This window comes from Simochromis diagramma, unplaced genomic scaffold (assembly GCF_900408965.1).
Source record: "Simochromis diagramma unplaced genomic scaffold, fSimDia1.1 OVJJ01000228.1, whole genome shotgun sequence".
NCBI classification, from domain to species: Eukaryota; Metazoa; Chordata; class Actinopteri; order Cichliformes; family Cichlidae; genus Simochromis; species Simochromis diagramma.
In genome coordinates this window covers 284,653-298,622 of record NW_024386873.1, presented here as the reverse complement: position 1 = coordinate 298,622, position 13,970 = coordinate 284,653, and the positions used below count along the sequence as shown (strand labels likewise).

The 13,970-nt window shown below is 46.0% G+C and overlaps 1 protein-coding gene across 3 annotated transcripts; it reads left to right on the top strand.

Moving 5' to 3' along the window:
• Positions 1–11,950, top strand: LOC120733505 (MBT domain-containing protein 1-like). 3 transcript variants are annotated; one of them, XM_040031761.1, is made up of 18 exons: positions 1–125; positions 1,117–1,351; positions 1,435–1,568; positions 1,649–1,760; positions 2,247–2,326; positions 2,791–2,908; positions 3,146–3,280; positions 3,418–3,506; positions 3,593–3,685; positions 4,037–4,172; positions 4,283–4,338; positions 4,990–5,094; positions 5,174–5,321; positions 5,834–5,916; positions 6,710–6,947; positions 7,023–7,094; positions 7,522–7,710; positions 8,095–11,950. In XM_040031761.1, the coding sequence occupies exons 1-18, from the start codon at positions 105–107 to the stop codon at positions 8,199–8,201; spliced, it is 2,151 nt and encodes a 716-aa protein (XP_039887695.1). In that variant the 5' UTR covers positions 1–104; the 3' UTR covers positions 8,202–11,950. The 3 variants fall into 3 exon arrangements, with proteins under 3 accessions (XP_039887695.1, XP_039887694.1, XP_039887696.1); XM_040031760.1 differs by having other exon boundaries at positions 3,587–3,685; XM_040031762.1 differs by lacking the exon at positions 7,522–7,710 and having other exon boundaries at positions 2–125; positions 3,587–3,685.
• Positions 11,951–13,970: the final 2,020 nt, after the last annotated feature.

Below are 13,970 nucleotides of genomic sequence, written 5' to 3'. Positions count from 1 at the left end.
AGCGAAGCAGTTGGTGTTTTGTTGACATGTCTGCCGCTGGTCTTTAATGATTGCTCCTGCGGGTTCTGCTGTCAGAGAGCGTACTCCTTTCACGACCCCACCTGATGGAAAACCCCAGAGACCTGGTGAGTCCCGGGGCTCCCCCGAGCCGCCCGGAAGCGGGTCTTCCTTCATTTTTAACGCTTGCTTTAGGGACTGCTTAAAAGCGACCGCGGACTGAGTGTTAAAGCAAAACTCCATTGAGAAATCGTTAAATTTAAGATACTTTCGTTCATTGACAGAAACACATGTTCAAATGCAAGATAAATTTCATCAGTTGGTAACAAGGTCAACTCAGAGTTTAATTCTGTATCTATATAAAGACTGGAGTAGTTATGTAACCGGCCAAAACGTAGATTTATATTCACTTTACCTGTTATGGCCAAAATCTCGTGTCAGATCTCCTTTGAAAGTCCTTCGGTATTAGTTTTGCTGCTTGTTTCCAAAGACAAACATTGGACTGGATGTTGTCTATAAAAGTTTCATAAACCTGACAACATGTTTTTTAATTCGGCATGCATGTATTCCGGTAAACACGTTTTAATTAAATAAAAAGTAAACGTGTTTATCGTTTTGCTTTTTCCCGCTACATACTCGTACATTCAGAGCGCGGAGCGTCACCGTGGATCAGCACCGAAAAACGGCTTTTCCAGGAACAGACTGCAGTGCTGCACAAATTTAATGCCGCCGAATTTAATGCTGGCAGCGGCAGAGGGGGCGGGGGGGTGCACAGGTTTAACCCCGCTGTCGGGGCTCAGAGTGAGCGGAAGTGAGGGGAATCCTGGAGGTGACCCGGTGTTGTGGCTTCTGTCTTTGTGCTGTCAGTCAGCCTCTCTGTGCTGCAGCGCTGCAGGAGCTCCAAACCCACTGCTGCGACGTGATGATGGGTAGAGGTCAGAGGATGGACCAGAGAAGGAACAGTATTCATGACCTTCACAGATCTTTGTTGTTACAACCTGAGAACATTTAATAAAATATTTGTGGTTACGATTGTGTTTCTGTGGATTAAATACAGTTTTAATGGGGTCAATGGCTTTTTGGGGGTCTTTGTGACTTTAGACTCTCTTCCGTCCTCAGGTGGAGCGTCAGTCCCGGAAGCGGCGGGACTCGTTCGGAATGCTGGACGGTCTGGATGAGGACCGGAGCAGCTGCAGCACCGAGTCCAGCGGGGGTAGCGGCGCCTCTAGTCCCGAGGACAGTGAGGACGAAGAGTTAGGAGGAGGGGTCACTCAGCTAAACCCCTCCTCTTCACTGACGCTCATCAAGACCAACGGTCAGGTGTACACGTACCCCGACGGGAAGGCCGGCATGGGTCAGTTCACGTCTAGAATCAGGACCTGGTTTTCTGAGTCGGTCGATCTGCGTCCTCAGTTGCTCTCTCTCTGCTCTCCTCAGCGACCTGTGAGATGTGCGGCATGGTCGGCGTCAGAGACGCCTTCTACAGCAAAACCAAACGTTTCTGCAGCGTCTCGTGCTCCAGGAGCTACTCATCCAACTCCAAGAAGGCCAGCATCCTCGCCAGGCTGCAGGTAACGGGGGTGTAGGAACACTTTGCCTTGAACTTTTCTTATGTTAGGTGTGACGGGCTCCGTGTGTCTGTGTTTGTCAGGGAAAGCCTCCAACCAAGAAAGCCAAGGTTCTGCAGAAGCAGCCTCTGATGACCAAACTCGCCGCCTACGCTCAGCAGCAGGCCAACCAGCAGGGCGGGGTCAAGAAGAGCGGTGAGTTCAGCAGCGCCGACACGTCCACGCTGGGACTGAAATCGACTTTCTCATTGGTTACATGTTAAACACAAACACGGTCAGATTGTAGGTGTGGCTCATCTTCTAGTCCCTCCCCCTTTAAAATAACTTTCTTTTGATTGGCTGCAAAGTATTTGAAGAGCAGGTGGGTGGGGCTTCTGTCTGCTCCATGTGACATCATACTGATCCGTGATGAGAAAAAACAGTTTCAACATGAGGGTTCGGCGTGTCTGACGAGTGCACCGAGCTCGTGTTTAACACGTACGGCAGGAAATGAGAACGAAGCGGTCGCTCTTCTCAAAGAGTAATAAATACGAGCTGATTTTTAAATCGTACATCGGATGAACTCTGCTCTGCATCAGTTCTCAGAGGAGTTGAATCTTTCCTGCCGTTGTGCCACTGAGCACTTCTTGATGAACGTGTCAGGTTTCTCTTTGCACATCACGCCTTCTGTTTTCTTCGCAGTGTCCATGGAGTTGTTCGACTGGGGTCGTTACCTTGGAGACGGAGATGTAATGGGAGCGCCGGTTAGCTGTTTCCAACATGTGGGTACAAGCAGAGTCCTTCTCACCGTTATGATGAAGCTCCCTGTGAACAGTGTTCAGTCGAGCACGACGAAACGAGTTCACTGCGTTAATCATCAGAAAGAAGCTCCTCCCCCTGACTACAGAGTCACCAGCGTTTGTGAGATTCAAACACGAGGTCAAAGGTCAAACATTGCAGCTTTAACCCTGCGCAGTTTTCACTGATTCACGCTTGGATCACCAGGGCTCTCGTGAAGCGTGTCACGTACGCAGATGATGTTGTGCGTCTTACCTTTGAATCGACAGACAGGAAACCAGCTCAGACGACCTCGCCGCTGCTTACTTCAGAGTTTGTGTGAATTTGTTTGAGCTGTAAAACAGGACGTGTGTCTCGCTCGGGGTCGATCTCAGACCTCGGGAGTAAGAAACTGGCGCCGTGCGTGCGGTCGGATGTTTCGTTAATTTTATTTTTGTGTGTTTGTCAGGTCCCGATGGGAAAGTCGTGGGGAGGCATCAGCGAAGGCATCCGGGTCGAGGTGCCGAACACTGACAGCGGGCTGCCCATGAAGGTTTACTGGATCGCTGGCATCATCAAACTGGCTGGTACACACACACACACACACACACACACACACGCACGCACGCACGCACGCACTCACACACGCACACGCACACTCTAACATAACATTAAATTTACCTTAATTTAACGTAAATCTTGAGTTTGCATTTTGTTCAGATGAGATGGAAATATTTGTTGGGCTCCTGCAGAGTTTGAACCATCTGGGTGATGAAACTAATTTGTGCGTGCGTGTGTGTGTGTGTGTGTGTGTGTGCGTGCAGGTTTTAAGGCTTTGCTGAGATACGAGGGCTTCGACTGCGACTCTACACGAGACTTCTGGTTGAATCTGTGCGTGCCAGACATCCACCCGGTGGGCTGGTGTGCTGCTGGAGGGAAACCTCTGGTCCCCCCTCAGTGTAAGGGTCACTTCCTGTCTGCAGATTTGTCCTCAGACCTCAGATCAGTTTCACAGTCCTGAGTAATCAGGTTCACAGGAACAAATAGACTTCTTTTTAGGCTGTAAACTTATATCTGTGTGTGTGTGTGTTCTCAGCCATCCTGCACCGCTTCTCCAACTGGAAAACGTTCCTGATCAAGAGACTCACGGGCTCCAAAACTCTGCCGCCAGACTTCGCGTCCAAGGTGACGTAGAAAACGCACGTAATCCATTTTTTAAATAACCTTCGTCCTGAAACTGAGTTTGAACTCAGGTGTCTGTTCAGGTGCAGGAGAGCATGCAGTTCCCCTTCAAGAAACAGATGAGGGTGGAGGTGGTGGATAAGACTCACCTGTGCCGGACTCGAGTGGCTCTGGTGGAACAGGTGAGTCACAGTAAACTAAGCATCTCTGGGCGGCAGATCAAATGTCTCTTTGCCAGAGTCGTTGTTTATGAGTATTTGTGTATTTTAAATAACTTTTTATGTCAAATTACCTGGAAACACTCAAAGCTGCAGGACCAGAGGCTCAGCAGCGCATTTTAATCGTACATTTGTGTAGTTTCTCAAAACAAATAACATCTAAAGGAATAAATCAGTAGACCAGTGACGGAGCCCTGAGGTGCTCCACCCACCGCCTCGGATACAGCTGTTGATCTATCCATCCGTTCTCTTCTGCTTATCCAGTTTATTAGTATTATTTGCGTGAATGTTATCCTGACGTTTGCGTCGTCGCAGGTGATCGGCGGTCGTCTCCGGCTCGTGTACGAGGAGTGCGACGATGGGACCGACGACTTCTGGTGTCACATGTACAGCCCTCTGATCCACAGCATCGGATGGTCTCGATCCATTGGACACCGCTTCAAACGATCCGGTGGGTCAGGTGATTCGATCCCAGGCCACCAGACTCCATGTAGAAAACAGTGAATTTAAGCCAGCGTGTAACATGAGGATGAAGAACATGTACTGTGTGATTGTTCCCAGATGTGTCGAAGAAATTGGACGGTCAGATGGACGCACCTGGACAGCTGTTTGCCAAAGTGAGCTTCACCCGACGTCGTCTCTGGCTTTGCTACATCCGCTGACACCTGAGTTACCTGATTGTAATCTGGTCCCACCTGTGGAGTTTGGCTCCTCATGGACATAAAATCAATTTATATCAATTTTGCATTTATGTAGGCTTTAATTTTAACGTGTTTCTAATTATAAGTCAGAAGGTCTTTTATTTCATTCAAAATATTTCCTGAAGGGTTTTCGTCCACTGTTGGCGATTCTATGAGTCACGCCCACTCAGCATATTTCCTACAGTGCTAACTGTGTGACACAGTGATGTTTCACTAACAGTCATGGTTATCTAAGTAATAATGATGTTACTGATGTATTCAATTCAGTTTTATTTATTTAGCACCAAATAAGAACAACAGTCGCCTGCAGCTGCTCAATAACACAGAGAGAAGAGGAAAAACCACAATAAGATAACGTCACACGAGCGAGCGCTTTGGCGACAGTGGGAAGGAAAAACTGCCTTTTAAAAGGAAGGAGGAACCAGGCTTGGGGGGTCGTCCGTCTGCGGTGACCTTGGGTTGAGGGGAGGGCGACGGGACAAAGACGCTGTGGAGGAGAACCAGAGATGAATGATTGTCCTGCAGCTTGGAGGAACAGGAATGAGATTTATCCTGTTTTTCCTGAAGGTGAAGGAAGTGGATCAGAGCGGCCGCTGGTTCGAAGATGGGATGAAGCTGGAGGCCATTGACCCTCTGAATCTGTCTGCAATCTGCGTGGCCACAGTGAGGAAGGTAATAGCGAGCTGAGCGCTCACTCTGAAACCGGCTGCTCCGCCCTCTGGCTCCATCTAACCTGTCGCCTCCTCCTCAGGTCCTGGCAGACGGGTACCTGATGATCGGCATAGACGGCTCGGAGGCGGCCGATGGCTCGGACTGGTTCTGCTATCACTCCACGTCTCCCTCCATCTTCCCCGCTGGCTTCTGTGAGATTAACAACATCGAGCTGACGCCGCCTAGAGGTAGGAGTGCCTTTGAAAGGCAGCGGCACGCAGCTGTGGGAGCAGCTTTAACCTGCAGCTGTCGTTAACGCTGCCCCAGCCTCATTTCCAGCCTCGTCCCTGCACACAGATCCCTCCAGATTCTCCCGTTTAATGATACGATGTTGTGAAGGGTGGAGTGCCCACTCCGGGTCAGGGACGAGACCCTGAAACTCCTCCCAAGTGGAGGAGTTTAAGTGTCTCAGGGTCTTGTTCACGAGTGATGGGAGCCGGAGATCGACGGGCAGACTGGTGCCGCAGCATAGTGAGGAATAAAGTTCCTCACTATGAGCATTATTCTGAAGATATTTGCAGAACCGTGTTTTTTTTTGGTCGTATTTATGTCTCAGGAAACATTTGAAAACGTGTTTTGTTCTTTGGGGAGTTCACTCCATTCTCAAAGCGTCGCAGCTTTCACGGACCTGTGGTCGTGTTGTTGAAACTGCCCTGTAGTGTGCACTGTGATCAAACTGATCCTGTCTTTGTGTGTCCAGGTTACTCCAGTCTGCCCTTCAGATGGTTTGAATATCTGAAGGAGAGCAAGTCTGTGGCTGCACCGGTGAACCTGTTCAACAGGGTGAGGCTCAAACGGGCTGAAGTCAACAGTGATTCATCAGCATGATGACTTAATGCAGTCTGAGCAGCTCTGGGAGTAGATGTAGAAACATAGAGCAGGCATGTTGAACTAAAATTATTAGACTCCCAGGACGATGTCACGGCTCAGTCCAGAGCGCATGAAGTGTTTTTTGGCTCAGTGGTTAGAGGCGGAGCTTCATCGTCTACACTCACTTACAGCAGACCATCATCATCGTAGAGGTGACTCTAGTTAAATATATGGAATGTAAATTAACCAAAGATATCATTAAAGAAAGAATTGGAGGTCCAGCAACAGAACACGCACCAGGTTGGCGTCTGATGCGTTTATTGTTGTTTGAATGAAAACAAAGCCACAAATCTGTCCCAAAAACACCGTCTGCAGCAGTCTGACACTGATGTGAGCTGATTAGACGTTTGTGTCCGCTCAGCTTCTCACTGCTGTAAAGCATCATAAATGTAAAGCTTACACAGGCTGTCATCTATAACTTTAACTCTCAGCAAACAGACGTTTCCATGTTGCTGATGCACAGAATTATAAACAGTTTGAATAAAAAGCAGTTTGGTAATTTTTCTGCATGAAGACTTTGCATATCTAACGTTTATATTTCTGAGTATTTTAGGACTGCAGGGTTTGTTTGTGTGGAGGGAACCGCGTGAAAGTTTCAATTTTGCCTTTTTAGTTTTTTTTTCTTGGCAAATGAACCGAAACGGCGACTAGAAACAAAGAAACGCCCACATGTTAACGACCGCGTCATGTCCGTGTCCTCCATCAGGACGTCCCCAACCACGGGTTCCGCCCCGGTATGAAGCTGGAGGCCGTCGACCTCATGGAGCCGCGGCTCGTCTGCGTCGCCACCGTCACGCGCATCGTCCACCGGTTGCTACGGATACACTTCGACGGCTGGGAGGACGAGTACGACCAGTGGGTGGACTGCGAGTCGCCCGACCTGTACCCGGTGGGCTGGTGTCAGCTGACCGGCTACCAGCTGCAGCCTCCGGCTGTTAACGCAGGTAAGTCCCACCTGATCTGTAGTTTCCGTGGTGACAAGGACGGGTAAACTGGTGTGTTTTTTTTTTTTGTTTCAGGCTCCAGAGACCTGCAGTCAGCAGCATCCAGACAGAGGAAGAAGTCTCAGCAGTACAAAGGACAAAAGAAAAGTGAGGCGGCGTCTCTTTAAATCGCTGAGTAACAAACGTGCAGCGGCGCAGCCTTCAGGACGCTGCGTGTTAAACTGCTGCTTAGTAATAAACGATGCTCCGCCTCCCTGTAGCGTTCTTACATTAGAGGCGTTCTTCAGTCACGCCCACAGAGACCAACATTTACATCGTTACATTCTTCTAACGATGTCAGTAACAGGAAACACTGAGCAGCTGCAGCCACAGACCCAAACTATCATAAACCAACAAAAACAAAACTTGTGCTGATGTGACTTAAAAAAAGAAAAAGATGAAAACAGACCAAAAAGCAGTTTTCATTTCAGTCACGACAGAAAGAGGAGAAACGGTGAAAGGGCCGAGCAGGAGGAGCTGCATGAGCACGTGATTGTTGTACTGTCTCTTTAACAAAACCTGTTTGGTCTCCCAGAGAGGAAGCTGCCCATCGCTAAGCGACCCGTCAGCCTCTCCGGCACCATGGTAACAGGTGTCCCCAGGAGCCTATCGGGAGACGAGAACGAGACTCCGCCCGATTACCCGTCACCCCCTCCTCCGGCCTCCGCGGCCCAGCCGCCCTCTGCCGACCTGGAGAGCAGCCCCCGCACTGAGGGGGGGGCAGGTATGCACTCGTGCAGCCTTCTTTCATTTCTGTGGTTTTTACAAATCTGGGCGTCATAAAAACACAGATGAACAGCGCGGTGTGTGTGACGCATTCGCCGCGTCGTCAAACATCCCAAACTAAACCCGAAGCCTCAGCCAGCGGCAGCAACGAGCCGTGTGTCACTGCAGTCGGCCACGTGGGTGTGGAGCACGCTCGTCTTTACGTCGCTTCGGTTCATTGAGGTTTGCATGCACGTGTTGAGGAAGATGTTGTTTTGGTGCATCCTCGCAGTCTGACGTCCACTTTAGGCAAAAAGCTGTTTTCTCTCGTTCGCCGCGTCGCCTCCGTGATGCTCTTTAATGTGGTGATGGCCTCAGTGCTGCATCGTCTGTGTTTCTGCAGGAGTCAGAGAGGAGAATGCCAGAGCGCCCGAGTTATCTTCTCACAGGACTGAAGCAGAAACACACAGATCCTCCGCAGACTTCCTCAGCAGCCGGGACCAGCAGTAGGCCTCCTCCATCCTGCTTCCCCTCCCACAAATATGTGAAATCGTCTACTGGTGACCTCCAACATTGGACCACTCCTCCTAACCTTTCAGTTAAAGAACTCTGTGTTCTTTAACTGTGTTTGGTGTACTGCCATCTGAAAATTGAACCCTGCTAGAGAAGAAGACGCCGCAGGACAGTTAAAACAACAAACAGCTTTTATATGACAATTTTTCCAACGCCCAGATCTCCACTGTTTGTAGTTGTTCGTGTTCTAACGTTAAAACTGCTGATGTAGTCATAAAAACACTGTTTCAGTGTGAGCGGCTGGAGTAACGAGGATGCCAAGGAAAAAAGATCACTTCTTGAAGCTCCGCCCACAGGTTTGCAGCATTTATTTTTATGGTAAAACGGAGCATCGGTCACGATAGACGCTGAAGCAGATCAGACAATCCACCGAGCTGCTGGAAGGATCAGCCAAACGTGACGTTTTCTCAAAGCTTTCTTTGTTTTGATTATTTTAAAATGTGTTTGAGTTTCATCGAGACGGCTAAACGTCCAATCACAGCCACAGCTTCACAGGATCGTTGGGGTTTATTTCAGCCTGTGCTGAATCCACACGGCCCAGGTAAAGACTGCAGAGTTAGCACAAGCCAGCGTGGCGTTAATGGAAGATGTAGCGGTCTGCAGTAACGCTCGGTCCTGGATTCATTACTGCTCTGTTTATTTCCATCACCATGTTTTTATGGTGTTACATTAGCTTTGCATGATTCAGAGTTCATAATAACTCTTCTTTATCTTATGCACCATCTCAGTTCCTCCTCTCTCTGATACAAGCTGTTTTAGCCCCACCCCCTTTTGACACGACGTTCTTGTGATTGGCTGCCCCTCTCTGTGACATCACACAGATCCAAACGTAGAAAAAAACTGAGTTTACAGCCTTGGCCAAAGGCACTGTTGACCACACTGATGTCTTCATCAGTTCAGTACTTCAGCAGCTAAAAACCTACAAAAGTACATCGTCGTTACGCAGTATGGATACCTCAGAAAAGTATAAACAAAATTAAGATTTTTGGGTTAAGAAAATATATTTAAATTGTAAAATGAGTATATTTGATTTATTTTAAAATCTATATGTAATAGAAGACGATCATGGTACTTGATCAAATCGAGCGTGGAGGGACGCTCTGAGTGAGGGGGACGGCCTGAAGTAGCTTTTAAGCTAACAGATGTCTAAAAATGTCCAAATGTTCCTTTATCTGTGTTTTTTACTCTGCAGGCAGTAAAGTGTACGTTGACAAGGATATAAGTCCAAAATAAGCTGAAAGCATATTTGTGGAGCTGCACAAACACACAGATGTTAAAGAGCTGAAGCTACAAACGTAACGTCTGCTCAAACACAACAACTTTACGTATTTTCTAAACTTTGGAAACAATAATGGGAAAAACTCATATAATGTAATCCTGACTTGTATGCGAGTATGCTACATTACTAGTTACTTTATTTTACCTTTCAGTGTTAAACTTTTGCTCTTTAATGTTACACTCTTATGATTTCCCACAGAAAGTTTTTTATGTTTTTATATTGTTTAATTTATTTTTTTTAATGCGTCACAAATTTCCCGTCTCATAGTTTTGACTTTATCTGCCGACGTGTTCGATTTCTCTGTTCCTGCTTTTGTCTGTTTTAACCCTGATCACACAAACTTGATTCTCGTCAGTTTTAATTTCTCTTGTAAGTAAATCTTTGTCAAATTGAGCTTCAGTACCAGCGAAGAACCGACTGATGATTTTTAATCAGCTTCTTTAAGAGAGGCATGAATATTTTTGCATTTTGAAGTTTCTCACTTTCAAAGATTTTGATTTAAAAATAATTTGTAAAATATTTTCTTAGTTTAGTTTTTTTGTCATGACATGCTTCAGCTCCTCAGTGTATTGGATTTCATAATATTATGATATATTAAAAGTGTAACTCTCCCGGTGTTACCCCAGTAAGACAAAACCAGTTACTCATTATTAGCTCATAACATAAACTCAGACTTTAGTTTCTTAATTTTGCCTTAATATGTAATAATTTCACGTCATAGACACAGTTTTAACGTACTGCATTTAAAAAACTAAAAATGAAACCGTTTACTTTGATACATTTTTTTAAAAGTGTCTACATTTATATTTGTGTTGTTTTGTGTGAGCTGTTTGATGTGTGTTGCAGTCGTCTCACAGATCCGTCGTTGAGACTCGAGTCTTACGCTGAGCTGTGAGCGTCTGCGCACTGAACCTGTTTCTAAACTCGCACTGCTGTCCGTGTGCTCGTGTTCGTTTATATGTGTGAATCTAGTATTGCAGTTCTACGTGTATGATGGTGCTGTCTGTAGGTGACGCCTTTGATAATGTTTTTATGGATTGATTTTGACAAACTGAGTCTGGTGAACAAGTTGTGTTTGTACTAGGTTTTGTATTCAGAGGTGAAAGTGAAGTGGGTCGCCGGTCTTCCACGCCAGTTTGTGATATTGTCATGTGTGATTATCCCAGTGGGAGAAGTTGTGGTTTATTATTGTGGAAACTGTGGGATTTGAAGCCGTTTCTTAGACTGAGAATTGGGACCTAAAGATGATTTGAGCGTTTGGAGGCTGATGCTGACAGTGGTTGCTTTTTAAAGATGTTTGTTATCTCAGGAAGATCAGGTGGAATCTGAACTGGGTGTGTGGCTATTATAGGAATTAATTTGGTCTTTTTATGGGTATAAATTAGCGCTCAACTCAAACCTGATTGGCTGCAAAAATTCAGAAATGAATCAATAGAGTCTGCGTGAAATAAGCACCAGACTGAAGGTCGGCTGCAGGGCTACACAATTTGGTTTCAGGGTCAGAGCCGACGGGTCAAACGTCTCAGCCAGTGTCAAAGTGGCTTCAGCACTGCAATAGACTGACTTGAGTATTTTACAGTCTGTCTTAAGACAATGGGTGAAAAATAGAAGCGTGTCTGCTCTGGAGTCGGGTGTAAAATCTTTCACCCAGTCTAAGATCGGTTCAGATAATAATCTGGAGTCAGGTGATTGACGGGGTCTCAGTCATACCGGCCTAGAGACCAGTCAGTAACCCCTTTGACCTTCAGTCGCTAGAGGAAAATGTGTCCCGCCTGGATGGTTGGATGAGTGCTTAAGGGTGATACTGCGTGGCTGCTTTGGTCACTAACCACAGTCGCCCGTGGATGGATACGAGTGGAAGTCCTCCAAACCAAGAGGGAAACGGAGCAGCTGCACGATTGGATTGGCTGTAAAGTCTGAGACTCGAACCCACACTGGAGCACGTGGATGTCTGTGGCTGCACAATTTTGACTTGAATTTTAAGTCACACAAATTGGGAGACCAATATTTGTTTTTCAAATGTAAGACAGGCAGCAGGACTGGATGTGCGCACAACCCTGGAAAATAATCGTCCTTGTGCTGTCACTTTATGAACTTGTGTTCCAAGTATATATAAATTTGAGCAGATTTCTAAAAGAGAGGATTAGATTACAACTCGGGGGGGGGCGTCATTTATTTAATTTAAAGTTCTGCGGTTAAAACTGTGCAACCTGAACCAAAATATCAGTTCATCGTCCAAAACTGAATTTAATCAAAGTCGTTTGTAGTTAACGAGTTTATGCTTTGAGATGACGTGTTTACGAAGGTGGGACCAGGGCGTGTTTGGCCTTCTGACTCCGTGTGCTAACAGGCCGGCGTAATTAGACAGCATCTGATCCGATCCAGGGTTGGGATTATTAGCATTTCTGAAAAAAGAAAAAACTGAAAATGTAATTCCCAAGAATATTCTTAGTCCCATTTTCCTGAGATTACAGGCTCGTAATCAGCAACCACAGCAGTGCTGAGGTTTAGTGCCTGCACTTATCTACGTTTGTTTCCCTGAAGTACAAACTAATGTGAAATTATAGAGATCAGCCTCGTGTTTTTCTTGTTGCAGATTTATTTAAATGTGAACTAAAAAAGGTTTGTCCCAAACTTCTGTCCATGTTGTCCACATGTTCGTGCCGTGAACATGACTTTTACTGAGCTCTTATTAAAACATACAAATGTTTAAAAGTATATCTAGATGGATATAAATATCTAAATATATATATATATATATATATATATATGTACTTTAACTGTCTTTGAGAACAGAAGTGTAGTTACAACCTGATGTTATATTTCATGAAGCTTTTTTCTAATACATTGTGCAATTTTTGACAGCATGATTGTGAAGAAATGATGACATGTAGGTGTAAAAGAAATGACTGACTTTACATTTTTATGCAATAAAATGTTATGGAAAAACTAAAATATTCAGTGTTTATAACATTATTGTGTGTGTGTGTGTGTGTGTGTGTGTGTGTGTGTGTGTGTGTGTGTGTGTGTGTGTGTGTGTGTGTGTGCGCGTGCGTAAAATACTTTTTGTGAAAAATAAAATCTCAAATTATTAAATATCAGGTCACTAAATGAACTTGAAGTGCTGGGACTGCGATCATATAACGTAGGAATTTAATTGGATTCTAAGATCAGATTCACTGAAATCATGAGTTTGATGTTTGAAAGGTTTCGGTAAACACGGATCCAAAAATATCAAAGTGCTAACGTCCAGTTCGAGACGATTATGGGTCAAGACTAGACTGGGACATTTGTTAACGTGCACTGTTCAGAAAAATGTCCAAATTTGGATCGGACACAAAATTCCAAGACTGAATTGTGAAAGGTACAAAACTTGAGATCTACTAGCGTCAGAGGTTTGTATGACATTAGAACAAACATGCCTCCGTTATCCTCCACGTACCTGGTTAGGGTGAGGTGGCAGCAGGTTACGATGGTAATCCAGATCTTTTACCCAGCAGCATTTTCCAGTTTCTCCTGGAGGATCTTGAGGCTTTCCCCAAACCACATGAGATGTATTCTCTCCAATAGGTACTGGGTCTTCTCCTGCTTGTCCTTCTAGATGGGTTGAGAAACCTCCAGAGGCAGACAGGAGCCATCTTCACCTGATGCCAGAACCAACTCGGCTGTCTTCCTTCTTCTCCGACCTCGGCCAACCTTCAAAGGAGGCTAATTTCATCCACTTGTATTTGCAACTTCAGTCGTGCCAATACCCAGATCTCCGGATTACAGGTGAGAATGGACATGGACTGGCAGGTGGAAGCTTTTCACTACGAAAGTTCAGCATGCAGCTGCAGACTACCATTGTTTCAGGCCAGTTCATGGCACAAAGTCAAGCATGTCTTCATGGTTGTTGGACATCACCGAGTTTGCCTTTTCTCTTCAGTCCGGTTTGTGACATCCATGGACGTGAAGCAGGAACCTCAGAACGGCAGTGATCTCCAGAATTCCCCACTTTGCAGCCGAGTGTACAATGATCACGACAGTCGAGACCTCCAACTCTGAGGTCTTTGAACTCATAATATTAAAATTTAGGTTTGGATCAACTCCGGACTGTAATGGTTAAAGGTTGTGAGATTTTGGAGGGAAAATGTGGCACAAATTTGTGAGTCACTTTCACGTCATAAGCCCATTACCATTAGGCTGAATAACCCGAGTTGTGTTGTGCGGAGCGTGGTCTGCGGTCCTGCTGCCGGGGAGGCCGACGCACCTGAGCGGCATCTGCAATCACGCCTCGTCAGCTTATGATCTGAACTCGGTCCTGACTGATTGTTGTCGGAGAGTGAGCTGTGAGCTGAAAAGCTGCAGCTGTGACCGTTATTTCAGCCGCCGTAATAATGCAGATGCTGAAAAGCATGAACAGGTGGTCGGGTCGTGGATCCTTCACA